The sequence below is a fragment of the Chelonia mydas genome, chromosome 10, assembly GCF_015237465.2.
Source record: "Chelonia mydas isolate rCheMyd1 chromosome 10, rCheMyd1.pri.v2, whole genome shotgun sequence".
In the NCBI taxonomy this organism is placed as follows: domain Eukaryota; kingdom Metazoa; phylum Chordata; order Testudines; family Cheloniidae; genus Chelonia; species Chelonia mydas.
The window spans coordinates 37,929,963-37,951,587 of NC_051250.2; the positions used below are offsets into that span (position 1 = coordinate 37,929,963).

At 44.7% G+C, this 21,625-nt stretch overlaps 1 protein-coding gene across 43 annotated transcripts in view; it reads left to right on the forward strand.

Annotated features, from left to right (window-relative positions):
* MAPK8IP3 (mitogen-activated protein kinase 8 interacting protein 3) overlaps window positions 1-21,625 on the forward strand; it is a 155,210-nt gene that overhangs the window by 42,826 nt on the left and 90,759 nt on the right. For 25 of the 43 annotated variants that reach the window (XM_037910629.2, XM_037910628.2, XM_037910643.2 and 22 more), the window contains exons 2-4: window positions 1,250-1,370; window positions 3,956-4,026; window positions 4,519-4,610. In XM_037910629.2, coding sequence (XP_037766557.1) covers window positions 1,250-1,370; window positions 3,956-4,026; window positions 4,519-4,610 — 284 coding nt within the window. Of the gene's footprint in view, window positions 1-1,249; window positions 1,371-3,955; window positions 4,027-4,518; window positions 4,611-13,228; window positions 13,253-21,625 lie in introns of all 43 variants that reach the window. The other 18 variants (XM_043523495.1, XM_037910626.2, XM_037910624.2 and 15 more) reach the window with 1 other exon arrangement.

Sequence of the window (21,625 nt, forward strand, 5' to 3'; positions counted from 1 at the left end):
ATGAAGACCAAGGCAAAAAAAGCATTGAGTACTTCAGCTTTTTCCATATCATCTGTCACTAGGTTGCCTCCCCCATTCAGTAAGGGTCCCCACTTTCCCTGACCACCTTCTTGTTACTAACATACCTGTAGAAACCCTTTTTGTTACCCTTCAATTCCCTTGCTAGCTGCAACTCCAATTGTGCTTTCGCCTTCCTGATTATATCCCTGCATGCTCAAGCAATATTTTTATACTCCTCCCTAGTCATCTGTCCAAATTTCCACTTCTTGTGAGCTTCCTTTCTGAGTTTAAGCTCCTCGAAGATTTCACTGTTAAGCCAAGCTGGTCACCTGCCATGTTTGCTATTCTTTCTGCACATCGGGATGGTTTGTTTTTGCGCTCTCAATAAGGCTTCTTTAAAATACAGCCAGCTCTCCTGAACTCCTTTCCCCCTCATATTAGCCTCCCAGATCCTGCCCATCAGTTCCCTGAGGGAGTCAGAGTCTGCTTTTCTGAAGTCCAGGGTCCATGTTCTGCGGCTCTCCTTTCTTCCTTTTGTCAGGAGCTTGAACTTGACCATCTCATGGTCTCTGCTGCCCAGGATTGCCACCCACTTGTACTTCCCCTACCAATTCTTCCCTGTTTGTGAGCAGCAGGTCAAGAGGAGCACGGCACCTACCTAGTTGGTTCCCCCAGCACTTCCGCCAGGAAGTTGTCCCCAGCACTCTCCAAAAACTTCCTGGATTGTCTGTGCACTGCTGTGTTGCTCTCCCAGCAGATGTCAGGGTGATTGAAGTCCCCCATGAGAACCAGGGCCTGTGATCTGGAAACTTCTGTTAATTGTCCAAAGAATGCATCATCTACCTCATCCTCCTGGTCTGGTGGTCTAGAGCAGATGCCCACCATGACCTCACCCTTGTTGTTGTTGCCTCTAAACTTAACCCAAAGACTCTCAGCAGGTTTTTCTCCAGTTTCACCCTGGAGCTCTGAGCAATCATACCGCTCTCTTACATACAGTGCAACTCCTCCACCTTTTCATCCCCGCCTGTCCTTCCTGAACAGTTTATACCTATCCATGTCCTCTTTACCTGGTTGAAATACTGTAATCTGCAATACTGACTCTTAAAACGTAACCTCCTGTTTTTGTTACTTACATTCTCTCTCGGTTTCCTATTTTTGTTGTGGACAGAAAGGGAGGCAAAATGGGAAACAGTGCACTGTGTGTTTGTTTCTCATCCTGGTCTCCTTCTTTGTTTCTTTGCCTGTACAGAAGTTTATAGAGTTTGAAGATGCACTGGAACAGGAGAAGAAAGACCTGCAAATCCAGGTTGAGCATCTTGAATTTCAGACCCGGCAGCTGGAGCTGAAGGCCAAAAACTATGCAGACCAGAGTAAGTACAGTAATGCAACAAACATGCTTATATGGTTGGGCTTCCTTGGAAGCTAGGGTATTGCTCTGAAGTTTCTTTGTTTCATGCATCTTATTCAAAGCCTGGAAGTTTGACATTCATAACTCCAGTGCCAACTTTTGAGGAGCCTTAGGGGAGAAATATGTTCAACATTTAAGTTGATAGTAGCTTTATTGTTTCCATTGCATTTAGTATTATAAGAAAATATGGCCAACTGCAGCCTCTGGGGACATTATGGAGCTTCAAAAACTTTGTTTCATGCCTGTTCTGTATATCAATTATCTTACTGTCTACAGCAGCCCTTGGAATCCCACAGCTTCATACTGGAGCAAGTACTAGCTGTTTTAAACAAATTTGTATATTACATGAAGTACTATTGGATGAGACATGATAGATCGGTGGAGTGCATTTGGCAGTAGTTTGAGGGGTTCCTGTGCTATTTTGCTGAGTTTCTTTAGAACTACCTAGACTTTAGTCCTAAATCACCCCTGGTATAACTTGTCTGAAGTCACTCGAGTTACACCAGGGATTTATTTAGTCCTTTGAGACCACGATTCCAGTTTCTGCAGTTTACACACGCTCCTTACATCTTTCAGATTATAACATTTTATAAAATATCAGGCAAATCCCTTGTCAAGGTTCCTTCCCCACTCTGAACTCTAGGGTACAGATGTGGGGACCTGCATGAAAACCTCCTAAGCTTACTTTTACCAGCTTAGGTTAAAACTTCCCCAAGGTACAAACTATTTTACCCTTGGACTTCCACTGCCACCACCAAACTTTATCTGGGTTCCTGAAAAAACGTAGTTTGGAAACTTCTTTCCCCCCAAAATCCTCCCAACCCTTGCACCCCACTTCCTGGGGAAGGTTTGGTAAAAATCCTCACCAATTTGCATAGGTGACCACAGACCCAAACCCTTGGATCTTAGAACAATGAAAAAGCATTCAGTTTCCTTACAAGAAGACTTTTAATAGAAGTAAAAAAGAATCATCTCTGTAAAATCAGGATGGTAAATACCTTACAGGGTAATTAGATTCAAAACATAGAGAATCCCTCTAGGCAAAACCTTAAGTTACAAAAAAGACACACAGACAGGAATATTCATTCTATTCAGCACAGCTATTTTCTCAGCCATTTAAAGAAATCATAATCTAACACATACCTAGCTAGATTACTTACTAAGTTCTAAGACTCCATTCCTGTTCTGTCCCCGGCAAAAGCATCATACAGACAGACACAGACCCTTTGTTTTTCTCCCTCTCCCAGCTTTTGAAAGTATCTTGTCTCCTCATTGGTCATTTTGGTCAGGTGCCAGCGAGGTTACCTTTAGCTTCTTAACCCTTTACAGGTGAGAGGATTTTTTCCTCTGGCCAGGAGGGATTTTAAAGGGGTTTACCCTTCCCTTTATATTTATGACATCCCTCTTAAAATGCGAAGAATTATGTGGGGGATATTTCAGGTATGTGCCCAACCTAACTTCTAATACATTTCCTAGATGGTGTGTGGTAGTGAATTTCTTTTTCCCAATAAACAGGACATTTAAAACCCTTCTTTGCTATCAAACATTTTATTGCATTAGAAAGGACTTCTGATGCCATGATCTTAGATCATATTATTGAAAAGTGGGTGTAGAGGAGCATGTACTGAATATACATCCTATTTTGTTTTGGAGGCAGGAATATGGAACTCTCTTTGTCAACTGTGATTGCATCTACTTGGTAGAAAGTCCAAAGGAGCTTTAAGTGGCAAATCCCAGTCTTGTAGTTAACAACAGTTGAGTTGGAGCTTTAAGTTAGTTTCCACTGTAAATACTTTCTGGCTGGATCAACTTTTAAAAAAACAAAACAACTCTTTTTCTCCAATAACGCATCGTGGGCCCCAAACGACATGTGATGGTATTCACTACTCAGCTCTGGCCCTTTGCAGTTGGACACAGCCAGCTGTAATGTGTTTAATATAGAGCATACCACTTATTTCCTCTTGTCCCTGAATGGGTTCTCCATGCCTTTTCTCATGCACCAAATATTCCACCTCATTTTTTGTTTTTGTTTTCCTTTCCCTAATGTGCGCAGTTGTGGTGGGCTGGACAAGGCTTCCTCCAGAATTCAGCAATAATGTCCAACACAACTGCTCCTCAGGTAGTCAGAAGAGTCATAAAAGAGCTGTGTGATCCTTGCACTGGGGGTTGAGGACACAGCCTTCAGAAGCTTTGGATCCTCTAGCAGCTCACATACAAAGGATAGAACTAATGCTTAACTTGGATTGGCCTTTGTTTGCTCATTTGTCTACTGGTAGGTGCTGGGCTGGGCCCTGACAGACCCACTTCTAAAATTAGTATTACATCACTTTGTATGTTCACCTTGAGGGCATTTTGATACCTGTGAAATGAGTTCGGGAGTAATACCACATGCCATACAGACATTATTGTGTTTTTCATTTTGTAACAGGAATGAACTCATATTTACCTATTTTCTGTAATATAAGATACTTCCTTGAGAATTATCTGGTGTTCCTTTTGGGGTCTAACACAAATGCTCTCTGATGGGTGGAATACTTTCTTTTCCAGTTTCACGGCTGGAGGAACGTGAATCAGAAATGAAGAAAGAGTACAATGCCTTGCACCAACGCCACACAGAGGTAGGTTATCATCTCTAAGTAAGTATCATTCTCGTATTCTACATGTGGGTCTACAAACATATTTTAGAAAAGACTATTTGAATGATTAAAAACAAGAGGTGTCTGTAGCTGCTAAGCCCCCTCCTGCCCCCATGAGGTGAAATGCTCTGTTATCCCATTTCCTCTAAGCTTCAAGAGGCTACCACTGCTGTCTAGTTTCCAAGAAGCTTTTTTTCATTGTTTTTCTGCATATGTTTTGTCACATACCTTCTGCCACTGTACTGGGCTTGAGGTTTGGTATTTATTTGGCCCCACTCACTTTCATATTAGACCCAGACTTACTGCTCATTCATTGTGTCATCAGCCTTAAAGAATAGCAATGACAGATATAGTTATGCAAAAAAAAGGGGGTGGGGAGAGAGAGAAATGGGTGCTGGAGGAAGATTAAACAGAAGAGGAACCTGTGTCTCCTTTTCACCGCTGTGTGGCTCATGGGTTTTTCCCTCTTCACAGATGATCCAGACCTATGTGGAACACATTGAACGGTCCAAGATGCAGCAGGTTGGGGGAAATAGTCAAACTGAGGGCGGTCTACCTGGGAGGAGGTAGGGCCATATCCTTCCACTGCAATATATGCCATTCAGGGGCTTATGGACTGTGTGCATGTGTGTGTGAGAGAGCAACCAAAATCTCCCCTGCTAGATCACTGGGAATGGACTGTAGTTGAACCTTGCTATTTTGTTCTAGGCAAGTCTTCAGTGTAGGCACAAAAGTACTTGTACATATTCTGTTTATTTGCAATCCTAGCTCTTGTGTGGGCTTTTGATAAATTACCCTTTTATATTTAGATGACAAGTGCAAAATCTGCACATAGGATGGTCCACAGAAAAAAAGAGACATGGAGGACATGAGAAACTTGCCTTACCAGTTCAGGAGTACATTGTCACAATCTGATTTCCTCTGTTTCATCCCCCTCCCTCTCCCCCTGCTGTCCCCCCAAAAAAAGATTTCTGTAAAAAGACCATTCCATATGGACTTCTTTTTTTGGCCCAAGGTTTTGATGAACCCAAGATAGTGAGGTTTTTTTGTTCATCTTCCCACATCCAAAGCAGTGAGAGTCAGAAGCCAGCAGTGTGGAATTATTGGTCCTTATTCTCTTCTCACGCTAGTTTTAAAGTAGTATAATTACACGGACTTTAATGCAATAACTCATGATTTATACCAGTTAGAGGAGCATCAAATGGATTCTCTGTACTGATCTTACACTCCAGTAATACTGTCTTCGGAGTGAGGAATGAAGAAAGTGAGTTCCTAAAGAATATGATTTAGTGAAGTAATAGATTACCCAGTACTGCTTGAGGGACATAACCCAAATCCACTCAAGTTGATCACAAACTATCCAGTAACTTGGTGAAGAGAAAAGTATTCTCTATGTGACTTTAAACTAATGTCAAACTATTTTTTATTAATCATTATATGCCAACAATATACTTAGCATTGTAAAGACATTCCCTGAAGAGTTTATAATCTAAATGGTAGACACACCTAAAACAAGATACACTGGGAGACCTAGAGGGAGTTGCTAGCTGAGTAAGCATCTCCTTCTTTCCTACAGAAGGCATTTGGTGTGGGTTAATGTTTGTGAGTCTCAGGAAAGAAGTCTTCAGGGGAGGGATTTGACTGAGGCAAGAGTGGGGCCCTAACACATTGGGGCTGGCAGATTGGACTGTGCATAGAGAGGACAGGAAAGAAGGCATGGAGATGTTGGGAGTGAGAGAAGGAAACTACAGAGTAAGCAATGCTGGCATTGTTGGCAAAGCAAAGAAGGTGAACTGGACAAGAAATAATGGGCAAGCAGGAATCAATGAGAGAGTTTAATAGAGGAGTAATGTAGTCTGATAGGGATGATGAAGGATGAGGAGAACAAAGCGGTAAATGAGACAGAGGGAAAATATTCTGGAGTTATGGATGGGTTCCCTTTTGGATATTTTAGAGCCTTGTAAACTGATGTACGGGCACAGCAAGTGGCAGCAAGTTTCCAACGCTGGGTCGACAGACTTAGGCTCACGCTAATGCACTAAAAATAGCTGTATAGACTTTGCAGATCAGGCTCTGAAGTCCACTCCTGTCCTAGGCTTCAGAGCCCGAGCTCCAGTTTGAGCCACAATGTCTACGAGGCTATTTTTAGCACAGTAATGCAAGTCCATTGACCTGGGCTTGGAAGCTTGCTGCTGTGGGCTGTGTAGATATACCCATTGATGCCAGAGTGCTAGTTGGCTAGAAATGCCTGATGTAGATTGTTGTGCATTGTGCTAAGTGGGAGAAAAATCCCAGCTCCTGGCATAAGGGATTTAAACACCCTGTGTCTGTTATGGCTTCCTTTACTGGACTTCGAACTAATTTAAAACTGGCAGTCTGAGTACAGCGTAAGTGTCAACTCCACATTGTAAATGAGAGTGAGAGACCCTCTGAAGGAGGCATGGTGTGGAGAGCAGCTGTCGGGCATCTGTCGTCAGGATCTTCTGTAAATATGCCAGGATTCTTGCCAGCTCTCCTGCAGCTTTGGCATTCCTTTTCTATCTAACAATTTGTTTTCTGCCAAAACTGCATGGCGCAAGCGGAAGGCAAGAAACGTTCCAAGGCTGTGAAGGAATGCGCTGCGTGGCACCTAGCACCAGCTCCCAGTTCTACACTGATGTCATGACAGTGCATGCTGGGATTGGATATGTACTGTTAACATGGATTTATTGTAGCAAATGCAATTGGTAGTACAGCACCATTACAGTGCACAGAATATACAGCACAACCCCAATGCAGGAAGGAAGTGAGGATGCTGAAAGAAAAGGACTCACTTAATAACAAGAAAACAATTACTTGAATCTGTTCCGGGGCTGGACAAAGCCTTTTCAATCCTACTGTAATTTCCCTCCTGCCTGAAAGAGGTGAAATGTGCTACAGGAAGGAGAATATCCATGCTGACATGCACTTATATCATTCTGCAATTTATATTTCCTGGATTTGGAGCTGGTGGAGTTATGTGCAAATGTGATGCAACATGGTCTGAGGTGTGTCATGACTGCAACCTTCCATCTTATTTATGTCCTACGAAGGGCAGCTCAGCCTAAATGAATTTTCATAGTCCAGAGGATTTAACTACATGGAAGGGGCAAAGAGGTCAGCGTTAGAGTTTTCCCCTCTCCTTCAGGCTTTCAGTGCTTGAGGCAGGCTGACTCCTACAGCATGCACATGGTTTCTCCCACAGCCTCTCTCAGCTTTGCCATGCATTTCTGACTCATCTATTCCAGATGGTAGGGAATTAGGCTGAGTGGTTTCTGAACCAGTTCCTCTCTTGGGTTTTGTACGGAAATCCCAAGGATTCAAGGTCTATACAATTGATCTTTCAAACTTATTTTAGTCTTCCATAGATATGAGCTTCCAGTATGAAACATTTATATTTGAAACAACAATTAGTGCCAGTTTCCCACTCTAGCTTGAGGCAGAATCATAGAGTATCTGGGTTGGAAGGGGCCTCAGGAGGTCATCTAGTCCAACCCCCTGCTCAAAGCAGGACCAGTCCCCAACTAAATCATCCCAGCCAGGGCTTTGTCCAGCCTGATCTTAAAAACCTCCAATGAAGGAGATTCCACCACCTCCCTAGGTAACACATTCCAGTTCTTCACCACCCTCCTAGTGAAAAAGTTTTTCCTAATATCCAACCTAAACCGCCCTCACTGCAACTTGAGACCATTACTCCTTGTTCTGTTATCTGCTACCACTGAGAACAGTCTAGATCCATCCTCTTTGGAACCCCCTTTCAGGTAGTTGAAAGCAGCTATCAGATCCCCCCCTCCCCCTCATTCTTCTCTTCCTCAGACTAAACAATCCCAGTTCCCTCAGTCTCTCCTCATAAGTCATGTGTTCCAGTCCCCTAATCATGTTTGTTGCCCTCCGCTGGATTCTTTCCAATTTTTCCACATTTTTCTTGTAGTGTGGGGCCCAAAACTGGACACAGTACTCCAGATGAGGCCTCACCAATGTCAAATAGAGGTGAATGATCACGTTCCTCAAACTACTGGCAGTTCCCCTACTTATACAGCCCAAAATGCCGTTAGCCTTCTTGGAAACAAGGGCACACTGACTCATATCCAGCTTCTCGTCCACTGTAACCCCTAGGTCCTTTTCTGCAGAACTGCTGCCTAGCCATTCAGTCCCTAGTCTGTAGCGGTGCATGGGATTCTTCCGTCCTAAGTGCAGGACCCTGCACTTGTCCTTGTTGAACCTCATCAGATTTCTTTTGGCAGAACAGATGATACAGATTCCATCCTTTCAAAATAATGTCTTGTTACAATTTCATCTACCTCACTTAATAACTGCAGCCACTCCTGCTGTATTGGCTAGGATTTGACTGTAGGAATAATGTGTAGCTAGAAGACCCTGGCACTTTAGGGAAAGATCCTTCCCCCATGATGGATTATTTAGTATGATTTTTATATTCTAATTTGTAAGGCTACCAAAGGTGCTTACAGAATATACAAACACAAGGATAAGCCACAATTATTTCTAAGTGGATGGGGATGTTTTACCCTTTATTTGTTGGGAGTCAGTTGCTCCTTCTGGATGAAATATCTGATATGGTATATCTGCTATAGAGGAATTAAAATGCTCTGTGGTCTCTTGTAAATGGATTAGCTGATGTAAGGGTCACTTGTAGGTTACACTTTCTGCAGAAACTTTAAATTACTCTTGTGTCAGTAGAACAGGAATGAATGATCCCAGAAGATCGTGTTTTGTGCTATGTGCCAATCCTCCTGGCTATTCTCTTGACCCTTGCATAGTTTGAATGCAGCATCCAAGTACAGTAATTCCTCACTTAACGTCCTCTCGCTTAACGTTTTTTCGATCTTACGTCCCTGTCCATTACAGAACATGCCTTTTTAAAGTTGTGCAATGCTCCCCTATAATGTTGTTGGCCGCCTGCTTTGTCCACGGCTGGCAGCCCCCCTACGGGCACCCCCCTCAGTGTCTCCCGCCTGCTGGCAGACTCCACGGATCCCTCCCCTGCCTCCTGAACACCGCAATCCAGCTGATTGCTGCAGGCAGGAGGCAGGGGAGGGAAAGAGGGAGGCTGCGTGCTGTGCCCTTACTCCTCCCCTCAGCTTCCTGAATGCCCCAATCAGTTGATTGCCTTGGGCAGGAGGCGGGGAGAGCAGGGGGAAGGCACTGATCCGCGAGGTCTGCTAGTGGGTGGAAGGTGCTGGGGGGCGGGGCGAGTAGGGGAGCTGATGGGTGGGCTGCCAGCCTGTTTAATACCTGTATTAAATTGATTGTTTAAAATTGTTTAAAATGTATATAATGCCTTTTGTCTAGCAAAAAAAATTTCCCTGGAACCTAACCTCTCCCCCCATTTACATTAATTCTTATGGCGAAATTGGATTCTCTTAACATCGTTTTGCTTAAAGTAGCATTTTTTAGGAACATAACTGCAACGTTAAGTGAGGAGTTACTGTAGATAATCACAAATTGTATCCACTTCACCTGAAAAGCCTGGAGCTAGAGTAGCATGACAGCCGCATAGAGAGGTGGAACAGGTAGGGTGGATGGACTTCAAATGCAAGATAAAATGTATATAATCTTTTTAAAAAGAATCTTTCTTTTTTAAAGAAACTTCTCACTGCAACTCTTGGCAGATTTTGTTCCCTAGAGTCATGGAGAGAGGGGGCTATTCCCACCTCTCCACAAACTTCCTAATGCCTATTCAAGTACTCATTAGAAATCTGCAAGTATTACACGTTTAAACAGCCAGATCCCAAACCCTTTGAAGTTAATAGAAAGACTGTCATTGACTTCAGTGGGCTTTGGAACAGGAGCCTAATAAGTCTTTAATTCACTGTGGAGTTAAAGAACCAATAGCTCATAGACACTCCTGTGGGTGGAGGAGCAGATGCCCCGGTACAAAACTCTCCTTTACATTAGTCTGTTTTTTCCTCTCTTTTATTTCCTGTCCCATGAGAACTGGGAAAGCTTTACAGTATACTTGCATAGCCAAATCATAGAATATCAGGGTTGGAAGGGACCTCAGGAGATCATCTAGTCCAACCCCCAGTTCAAAGCAGGACCAATCCCCAATTTTTTCCCCAGAATCCTAATTGGCCCCCTCAAGGATTGAACTCACAACCCTGGGTTTAGCAGGCCAATGCTCAAACCACTGAGCGCTATCCTTCCCCCCAGAGCCTTATGTCACCAGTGTAGTGCTAGGAATTAGATACCTTTGGCTTGATTTCTCTCTCACTTATACTAAAGTAAACAGGAGAAACTCCACAGAAGTCAGTGCATTCTGAAGTGTAAAACCACTGTATGTGACAGCAGAATCAGGCCTTCTGTATTCTGAGTGGTTGTTCCTGCCATTGGCATCTTCCAAAATTAGATAGAGAGTGATGTGAGCATGGCTGCATGATGCAGGTTGAATTAATTCTGCTCACATTTCCCCTTCCCAAAGTCCAAGAAACGTTAGTTAAATGTGGCTTTGTGCTGTCACTGGGGAAAGGATGCATGATGGAAAGTTTCAAGAATTGTGACAATCTGTCTGCTCACTGTGGGGAGGGATGAAACTGTCAGCATGAATTTCCTGCTCTGTACTGCACAAGTAGCAGTCTGAGTGCCTCTGAGTGCTGGTGTGTTGCCAGCCTCTTGGGAGGAGAAAATAGGAGAACCATACATCATGTGTCTGTGACCCGTGGCTCCTTCTGAGTTTGTACAAACCATTAGTTGAAAGAGGCGTTTTTTCTTCATTCCAAGCTTTGCATTGTGCCCTTGTGTGTGGGGCACTATAGTACACATTCATGTGAGCATATGTATTTATGTTGGGTGTGTTCTGCGTCGGATGAGTATAAATGAGCACATATATTTTGTGTGCTTTGCTGCAGTGGTGTGTATTTGTGGGAACCATAAGTGTACATCTCTCACTGCATTCATGGGTGTTTGTATGAGCTCATCTGTGTGCTTTGGTGTGTGGGTGCTGTGACAGGCTCCCCCCAGGGGTCCCACCTGGAACTGGGGTACCACTGGAGCCCCCTGACTTGCCACTCTGGGCTCCCTCTCACACTGTACTGCTGTGACAAGCTGCAAAGCTCTCCAGCCTACACTTTCACCAGCACACATATAGGTAGGGTCACACCCAGCTGCAGTTACATGCAGGCTCTCTGACCAGCCCCTGCATAGATAGGCTACAGTTAATACTCCTTAGGGCATTCTGTGACAAAAAATTAAAAATTCTGGGCACAATATTTTAAAATTCTGCAGGTTTTATTTGCCAATAAATATGGAGGCTCCAGCATGGCAATAGGGAGCACAGGCCACTGGCTGCTCAAAGGTGGGAGATCACCCTGCAGCCCCTCGCCCCCAAGACATGGACTCAGCAGAGAGGCTGCACCTGACCCTGACACAGCACAAGGCCTGGGCCTGCTCCAGAAACATCGCGGGCCCTTCCCCTCTGCACTAGGCACTCCAGGTGTGGGGCAGGCAGGCTCAACCAGGCAAGAATCCAAATGTAGAGGGGCTCAGTATGGGGGGGATCCAGGTGTGGGGTGACAGGATTCTGTGTGGGGCAATCTGGGTGCAGGCAGCTTAGTGTGGGGGTCTAGGTGTGGAGGGATGTGGATGCGCAGAGGCTCATGGGGGAGGGGGGTGTTCCGGGTTTGCAGTGGGATTCTGCAGGGGCTTCCAGGTGAAGGTGGTTGGGGCTCAGCATTGTGGGTGTGCAGGTCTCAGCAGGGGGGCCTGGGTGCAGGGGGAGTGGGGCTTGGTGGGGTGGAGGTCTGGATGCAGCTAGTTGGAGTCAGTGGCATGGAGGTCTGGATGTGGGGGCTTAGGGTGGGACACATCAGGGTGGGGATTTGAGTGCAGGAAGCTCAGTGGGGGGTGGTCTGGGTGCAGGGGTGGGAGTCCAGAGGCAAGGAGTCTGGCTGCAGGGGGCTCCAGATGCAGGTTCAGTGGGGTGGGGTTTGGGTATGGAGGGCTAGGGGGTTTCTGGGTGTATGGGGTGAGGCTTGACAGGGGTGTCTGGGTATAGGAGAGCCAGATGTACGGGGGTTGGGCGGATGGGGGAGCAGCTCCACAGATGAGGAGCAATGGGGCAGGAAGCAGGGGAGGCTGCAGATTCTTAAGGGGCAAACTGCACTTGCTTTACAGCTTGGAATCCTCAGCTGTTTCATTCACAGGCTAGAAATCCCTCTAGCCTGGGTCCAGCACTTCCCCCAGTTCAGTCTTTGTTCCTAAGGTGTTTCCAGGAGCCTTCTTGTGTGGGGAGTGAAGAACCCCAGATGATGTCACTCCCTGCCTTATATAGCTTTTGCATATGGTGGGAAACCTTTGTTCCCAAAGCTTGGTTCCCAGTCCAGTCTGTGGAAAAATACTGGCATCCCAAGATGGAGTCCAGAGACATGTGGCCTGGTCACATGTCCTTGTAGAGTCCTAGCAGCCATTACTTGGAACCTGTCTGTAGCGTTCTCAGGAAGGCTCACCAGGTGGGAGATAAGCTTCCCCTAAGGTCTATTATTTTTTCCTAATGGTCCATTGCCCTGAGTAGGTCCTTCCCCACCCACTATCTAGACTGAAAGCATCTTGTCTAGTTGGCATTACCCAGGTGTAATTACATTTGAGATACATATACCTAGTCAATATTCATAACTTCAGATACAAAAAAGCTACATGCATACAAATAGGATAATCCTATTAAGCAAATCTTAACTTTTCCAGTGACACCTCACATGACTTATCTTGCATAACATACATCATAATTATGTCATAATCATATCATAATAATATCACTGTGAAGAATACGGTGTGCAGTGTCATAGGTGCATTTTGTGTGATATGCTAGATAGGGGCATATTTGTGTGAGCCCATACATACACTTGGTATGTTTGCTTGTCACTATGACTGAAGTTTGTATAAGCACAGAATAGTGTGTACATGTATGCACAAGAGATATACGGAGAGAGTGTGTGTGTTTCCACATTGTTTGATGCATGTATGTAATGGGTCTGCTGTATGGCTGCATGCTTATGAGGCTGTAAGTGTCTCCATCACTGCTCAGGTATGTATTTGTGTGAGCACATAAACATACATGTGCTTGCATGACTTTTTGCTCTCTAATGGTTGTTTTTTTGTCTCGCTTCTTGTGTGGTTGCCACTCTGTTTTTGGCTGCTATGTTTGTCACTGCAGTCATCGCCAGTCATGGAGGAAAAGGTAAATCCTATTACAGCATTTTTTTTAAAACTGTCACTTTGGAGATTGGGGTTGAGTAACAGCTGTCTGACTGCTGGGAATATAATGTCCTGGCTTGTGTGTCATCACCCCTACTGGTATATACATTAAGCTGGTTAATATACATGACAGTGCCTTCTATTGGTACATGAGAGAGCCAGTGTGTTGAGGTGATCAGTGTGTCTGTGTTTACCGTCCTAGACTGTTCTGAGGGGCTTCTGCATTTTCCCAAACCTATAAACCTGTCTTACCACACACTGGCAAAACATTGACACTATCTGAGTGGGACGTATACAGTAGAATCCTGTTTATCTGAGCCTACATTATCCGGCTCTCCGTATTAATTGAAATGGGGCTGACAGCTCAAGCCCTGGGCAGTGGGGTTTGGGCTTTCAGTCCCCTGGGTGGTGGGGCTCTTGAAGTCCTGAGACCTGCCATCTGGGGATGAAGCCCATTCTCCGGATTATCCTGATTTTTGGTGATCTGATCTAACCCTGGTCCCAATTATATCGCATAAATGGGGTTTCACTGTAATGTGTTTCATTCTCAGTACCTCCCAGAATGCACTTCAATTCACTACCTCTGAGTATAGCCTGGAAAATGGAATTCTGTGATCTGAATTTATAAAGGGTGTGTGTGCGTGACTGAGATATCTTTCAGTCTTTTAAACATTGCCAGATAAACAGCCATTTCATTATTCTTTTTAAACTTTCGAACTTTATTGGGAGAGCCTCCTGATTTCCAAGTCTAAGTAACTTAGCTCCTTCTTGAGTAGATGCACCTTTAAACTTCCCTGGGGACTAGGCTGGTGGAAAATCAGACCCAGGATTGGGGAGCTGCTACAAACTCCTTTGTAGTTCACTTTCCCTCCCTAGCTGGGAATCTTGGCCTCTGTTCTTTGTTTAGCATAGACTACTGTGAAGTACTGGGCATGCTTACAATGTTATCTATATAATAAGATGTGGCTTTCAAACACAAATCTTGAGAGTGTGATGTAACGGCTTTATCAGCATGTGTTTGGGAAGGCTGCATTGCTCATGAGTGGCAAAGCTGGTAGTGAGCTATGCAAGCCATCCTAAAGGAGTGCAGATAAAATCTCTTCTATTGCACCATCAGGTTTCTAGTGCTACCACTTATTTTGCAGCAAAAAAATATTTTAGAGCCTTATTGGCAGTATTCCCTCTAATTTTTTATGTCTATGTTCAGAATAAATGTTATGTGCGCTAATATGGAGGTGATGTGTGACACATCACTTTCATATTGGTGCTGTCACAACTCAATGGCCCCCTCCCTCAGGGGGTCCCCTGGGGAGGCGGATCAGCACTGCGGGCATCGCAAAGCATTTTGGGAAGGGTTAAAGGTGTAAGTGTGGAGTGGAAGATTCCTTTGTAGGTTGCAAAAGGCCGAAGAGGGAGGGGTAAAAAAGGAACAGGTTAACTCGACAATTCAGCTAGGCTTGAAGATAAGGGGCGAAACTGCCACTCAAGGCCAATGCACACACAAACAAGCTCCCTGCTGCTAAACAGCCAAAAGCCTGTGGGAAAGGAGAACTGAACCAAAAAAACCTGAAAAGGGGGTGCAAAACTAGTAAGAATGCGAAGGTCGGAGAATGGGAACGTAACAGTCTTGCGATGCTGAAGCCAATGTGTTTTGGGGAAACCAAGGAAGCCTCAAAAGGCCGGTTTGGATTGGTACAGAGAGCACGGGGGACAAAGGTCCCTGGACGAAATGCCCCCAGAAGAACCCAGGACTTAAAACCCTCCCGAGAGCTGAAGCAAGTCAGAGATCAACAGCGGACCCTGGATGACCCGTGCACGGAACAAAAACTCCTGTCCACCCCTCCCCCTCTTCTTCTTACATTACACCCAGGCTTGGCCAGCCTCAGATAGTGCGGGTGTGAGTATGAAAGTGGGTTAGGGATTGGGGCACTAACACTTTGTTTCTTCCTCTGAGTGATGTGGGGAACCCCCCCAGCGCTTTCCGCTGTTATATTATTATTTTATCAATAAAGCTTTAAAACTCAGTTACTTGGTGTGCTCCGTCATCTCCTCCCCTAACGATCCTGCAGCCTCAGCCTGATCACCTGATGCCTCAGGCAGATTGGTAACAGAATCTGTCACAGTTTTGGTGGAGAATTGCGGAGGGGTGGAGTGCACCAACTGCTTTGCCCTTGGTATTTCATGTTTGCTCTGTCCAGCACTGTTGGTAATACATGTTAAGGATTTTATAATTAAAGGTGAGTCCCACCCTCAGTCGTAGTATGACTGAGAAATGGAGGGAGGTTTGGCATTCCTCTCTCCACCCCGGTCAGCAGGGGAAGGGTGCAGATGGGTCTACCCCTGGCCGTAGAAGTGCCGGGCAATAGGAGGAGGGCTTAAAAACCCTCACTCCACACGAAAGGAATCCTCAGTGCATACACCCTCAGTAGTAGCATGACTGAGCAGAAGAGGAAAACTTAGGGTTTCTCGCTGTGCCCAGGACAGGTTTTGGATTTGGTGTATGGACCCTCAGTCGTAGCATGACCGAGTAATACGGAGGGAGGCTTAGCGTCTCCCCGGGGTGGGGGGGTGAGCATTGTAAGCCCCGGTGCCAGTGTGGGCGGCGTAAAATCTCAAGTAATAAAAAGACCTTCAAAGTGGTACTAACGGTTTGTGATAATATGTTCAGGAAACAGAAGGGTACAGCTGCGGACTCGAGAGTCCCGCAGTCGTGGGCGATGGCATCAATGGTGGGGTCCTGGAAGGCTGGGGGACTGGATGCCCATGCCACAGGGGAGGCAGCAAAAAGGGACAGAACCCTTTAGCCTCTTTCAAAGGGGGGTGAGGACATCTGCCGGTTGGACAGGGCTCTCACCAAAGTGGGATACAATCCCTGGGGTTCTGTGGCAGAGCTCCAAAGAAGTGTGCATACTTGGCAAAATTTGTTAGACCCATATGCAAGTATAAAAAGCAAAAGGGTAAAAATCTAGGGCCAGCTGTGAAATTAATATGGACTGCGGCGGCCATGTGGTGTGAAATGTTGTTGGGGCAAAAAAAGGAAGAAGGGAAGAGGTGTGTAAACAGCTAGTAAAAACCGAGCAACTAAAAGCGCAGATTACTAACCAGGCAGCAACCCAAGCCTATGCCCAGAATAAGTTGCAGGCCTTAAAACAAAACTTCCAGGCAGAAAAGGTGAAACGCACCCACCTGCAAACACTGGCTAAGCAAGTACCAGTCCTTCAGGGACTCATCAAAGATTTGACCATTCATACCCAGAATACACCTCAACAGCAGTGTGTCCACCATAAAAAGAAAATTAAACAGTTAAAACGCCAATTGGCTGTGCATTCTGTCCAGGTGGCAAGCCTCACGGAGTAACCCTTGTAAGTAATATTGTTTAAGGAAAGGGACCAGGAGGGGTGGGGGCTAGTTAAGGAGCCCACCCTCCTTGCTAAATTGGTAGTGAAACAAAGCCTGTGTCCATAAAAAGGGACCGTGCAGTGAGAAAAACAGGATCGGGCCCAAACAAGTGGGCAGGCAACAAATAAAAAAAATTAAAAACAGGTTGGAAGCTCCAAGGGCATAATGGCAAAAGTAAGAAAAGAAGTAAGTGCAAACAGAAAATTCAGACCCCTAAAATAGTATTTGGAATGGTAAAACCTAAGTTAATGAACAGTCATTTTGGAAAATAAGCAAGTAATTTTAAGAAAAAAAAGTAAAAAGTGAACTCTGCAAAGGCTGAAGAAAATTAAGCAGTTAAACGTCGTAACAGTGTTATAAATGTTATAGAAAAAAAATTCTTGTTTTCTTTTCAGCCATTCTAAAAAAAGGGGGAGGGGGGCCCTTTTCCAAAGGAATGTCTGTAAATAATTCAGGCAAAAAAACTATCTAATTAAAATCATTTGACTATAAGCAATTTAGTCAAATTTGCTAAAAAAAATGTAAGGAGGTTCTATTAAAACTTAACTGCCCCAAATGTATAAAGGAAATAAGCAAAGCAGTGTAAAAGAAATGAGCAATGTATATTGTAAAAGGGATTTAAAAAAAAAAAAAGCAAACATACCATGCTACTTAATTAAAATCCTATTTGGGCTCCAAAGGGGGCCACAATAGGTTGTATTTTCTTTTTCAAATTTTTGTATGTTTTAAAAGCAAAAGTAAAAAGTAATCAAAACTCTGGTAAAAGTTAATTGTGTCCCTTTTAAGACAAAGTTTTTGAGCTGCTAATGGCTTTAAATCCCAAAAGCAAGCCAAAAAGCGTCTGTGTTAATGCAAATTACCTAACTGATAAAGGTAGAAGCCATTAAAACCTGGCTTGCCTATAAAACAAACACAAAAAAATATGGGGTTAATTCCTCTGTTTAGCCTGCAATCAGCAAAAATATTTAAAAAAGAAAGAAATATTTTAAGCAATAATCTGCCACCCCCAAAGGGGTAAAAATATGTTTGTTTGTTTTTTGTCTTTCAAAAACACAAAAAAGCTGATACCAGCTAAAAAGCAACCCAAAATACCATAAATCTACTGTCACAATAAAAATTATGTTTTGTGTTCTGTGTTTTGTCTTGTGTTGTTTGTCTTGTTGCTAGCACTGTTGTGTATCAAATGCTGCAGAAAAACCTCCTCAGGTAGCAAACACCATATTAAAAAAAATTGGTTTTGAAGCAGGGATTATAAATACTGTAGACCTGAAGGTAATTAAAAATAAATTAAGCTTTCTGTCCCAGCTACGGGACAGCCAAATAAAAAAAAAAATAAAAAATCATACTGCTATTGCACATGGAATGTACTAAAATACAAATACTTGCTTTGTCCACCTTGGAACACAAAATGTTTTGGGTAATATCAAAAAACACTAAGCTTTCGATACACTTGCTAAAGCAAAGCAAAAGATCACTGTTTAATACTTATCAATACAAATGAATGCAGTATATTTCTGGCATAGTAAGGTCAGACCTTTTAAGTGGAAAAATTGTTGTTAAAAACACACACCAACAAGCTCTAAAAGCAAAAATATAAAAAGTTAGCCCACTCCTCATATAGCACATAAAATCCTTCTGGCTACCCCAGACTTCGAGCCAATGGGCTGGGGAGGGAGGGAAGCTATTGGACACCAGGGCTTGTACCAAGTGGACTCCTCAAAAGTGGGTGTACTTGTCCTTGCCTGTTGCTCCAAAGCCCTGTAGTAAAGACATTTCACTAAAATCCTATATGTAAAATAAATTAAATAATAAAACCAAAGTACTGTATAATGGGCAATGTGTACATGTTAATTCCTGGAAAAAAATGTTTTGAAAGAATGAAAATGTTAGCAACCCGCTAGTAAACAAATGTAATGTAAGTACTATGTTTACCAATAACCACATTTACTGTTTGCCACAACCAAAAAAGTCTCAGCTTTACCCAGTTAAGGGAAAAGCTATGTAAAACTCACAAAGCCATAAAGTCCACTTTAAATTAAATAAAAAGGCCAAGTGTAAGGAAATCATTGTTAAAGACATTCAGGAATGGCAAATTAAAAATACGGTAATGTTGCAAAATCTGGGGAAGGTGGCCGGTAAACTACCCGGTAAACTAAAATGGGCGCATGCCAATCAGCTCAAAACATATGTATCTCTCTAGATTTCTGTTCATGGCGTTGTGGGCCTCGGTTGTAAACCAGCCACCTGCTTGAACCATCCGGGTTTCCAGCTGTCCATGGAATTATCTGAATAATTATAATGCTGAGGACGGAAAATACCTCCAAAGACTCTCCCTGGCTTGAGCTGCTAATGGGGCCTGAGCCATAGTGTAGCGGAAGGCTGAAGGAAAGGTGCCTTGAAAACAGTGCAGAGTCCAAATAAACACAGCAGGGCCACAGCAAAATACCTGGTGGGTGGTCCTGAACCACCCCTGAATCCCATGGGGGCAAACCCTGTTCCTCCCGTGGTGGCCTGAAGTAAAACTGGAATGGAAAGTCCTTTGGCAAGCAATAGCAATTACTGATCTCGAAATGTAATAATAATGTTGTTGTAACCTCTTAAACCAGGCAAACAACATCCTTAACAAAAGCCAGGAAGGGCTGTAATGGGACACTAATAATTTAGGAAGTTTTTCATCTGTGCCTCAGTTTCCCCAATAGGCGCATTTGTGTTGTTCTCTTTCTTTCCCTCTTGCTTTGTTATCAAAACAAGGCAGTAATAGCAAAAGCCCAGGGACACCCCGAACAGGAGTGGTGGGACCGCTCTTGCTGCTTCAGGCCTGCAAAAGTTGTTAGTGTGATACAGTGTAGGTATGGTGGCACATATCTATGGAAGTCCTCGGGTGTCTGACACTTTTGTCCTCCTTCATTAATTTTACCACTGTTCAAAATTGGCCATAGTGGAAAAAAAAGGTCAGTTTATCCATTGGTGGGGGGTGGCAATTGTGGCTTAGCATCCTGGGAATGTGGCATCACGTATTATCTGGAATTGGGTGGTCCATCGCGACATGTGGTAGGTGGCTCCCCCAATAACATGGCTAAGCGGTATGTGCTGACTACATCTTCTGACTATCAGAACATAGGGATTGCAGAGAGCAACACCTGGCAATTATGGCCTATAAAGCCCCCTCAAATAATATATAAAGAAAAGGCAACGCCAGGCCGCTTTTACGAGGTGGGTCAACACCTCTGCTGGGAAGGGGAGGCTTCGGGATATGCCCCCACTAAGGCCCATGTGTTTACCAATAAGGCAAAAAAATTTTCGGTGCATTGGCGCACAGTTATGCAAAGTATGGTCAATATCTCTAACTATGTTGTGTTTAATTTTTCATGAATTACACCCCATGTTTTCCTGCCTTAACGCACACCCGGGAACAACTGACTGTATTCCAAACAGATGCCTCATCCTTTACCGTGTTGTAGCATACGTTTAATCTGAAAAAAGCTGCCTTTGCCACAGCCATCCGGATGGGGCATCTATGCCAACAGGGGGATGTGATATGCTATGTTACTAATAAAGCCAGAAGCCACTACTGGCTAACGTATGCAATTGTTGCTGCCCTAACCATTTTGTTTGTGCTACATTACTGTTTATGTAAAAAACCAACAGTAACCCTAGCCACCATGTCAAAAAAAAGGGTGAAAACCTAAGTGGTGACCCCTCACAACAAAATGTTGACTTGGGGTCAATGGGGGGAATGTCACAACCCAATGGCCCCCTCCCTCAAGGGGTCCCCTGGGGAGGCAGATCAGCATCGTATGTTGCTAATGCTGTTGCAGGCATCGCAAAGCATTTTGGGAAGGGTTAAAGGTGTAAGTGTGGAGTGAAAGATTCCTTTGCAGGTTGCAAAAGGCCGAAGAGGGAGGGAGAAAAGAAGGAATGGGTTAACTCGACGATTCACCTAGGCTTAAAGATAAGGGGCAAAACTGCCACTCAAGGCCAACACACACACAAACAAGCTCCCTGCTGCTAAACAGCCAAAAACCTGTGGAAAAGAAAAACCGAACCAAACAAACCTGAAAGGGGGGTGCAAAACTAGTAAAAATGTGAAGGTCAGCAAATGGGAACATAACAGTCTCGCGACCCTGAAGCCAATGTGTTTTGTGGAAACCAAGGAAGCCTCGAAAGGCAGGTTTGGATTGGTACAGAAAGCATGGGCAACAAAGGTCCCTGGAAAAAATGCTCCCCCCCAAAAAACCCAGGACTTAAAACCCTCCCAAAAGCTGAAGCAAGTTGGAGATCAACAGCGGACCCTGGACGACCTGTGAATGGAACAAAAACTCCCGTCCACCCCTCCTCCTCTTCTTCTTACATTACACCCAGGCTTGGCCAGCCTCGGGTAGTGCGGGTGTAAGTATAAAAGTGGGTTAGGGCTTGGGGCACTAAAGCTTGCTTCCTTCCTCTGAGTTCCCCCACACAGTGCTCTCTGCTATTATTTTATTATTTTATCAATAAAGCTTTAAAACTCAGTTACTTGGTGTGCTCCATCCTCTCCTCCCCTAACAATCCTGCGGCCTCAGCCTGACGCTTCAGGCAAATTGGCCACAAAAATCTGTCACAGTGCACATAACAAAATTCATGTGGTGGTGGGGCAGAGGGGTTTGGAGTGTGGCAGGGGGCTCAGAGTGGGGGCAGAGGGTTTTGGAGGATGCAGGGGTGTGAGGGCTCTGGCTTGGGGTGCAGGCTCTGGGGTGGGGCCGGGGATGAGGGACTCAGGGCTGGGGCAGAGGGTTGGGTGCAGGGGCTGAGGGCTCCAGCTAGGGGTCAAGGCTCTGGAGCAGGGCCGGGGATGAGGGGTCCAGGGTGTGGGAGGGGGCTCAGGGCCGGGGCACAGGGGTTTGGGGTGCAGGTACCTCTCCCCGGGCTCAGCAGCTCCGGCTGGGCTGGGCTGGGCTGAGGGAGGGGCTCCTCTCCTGGC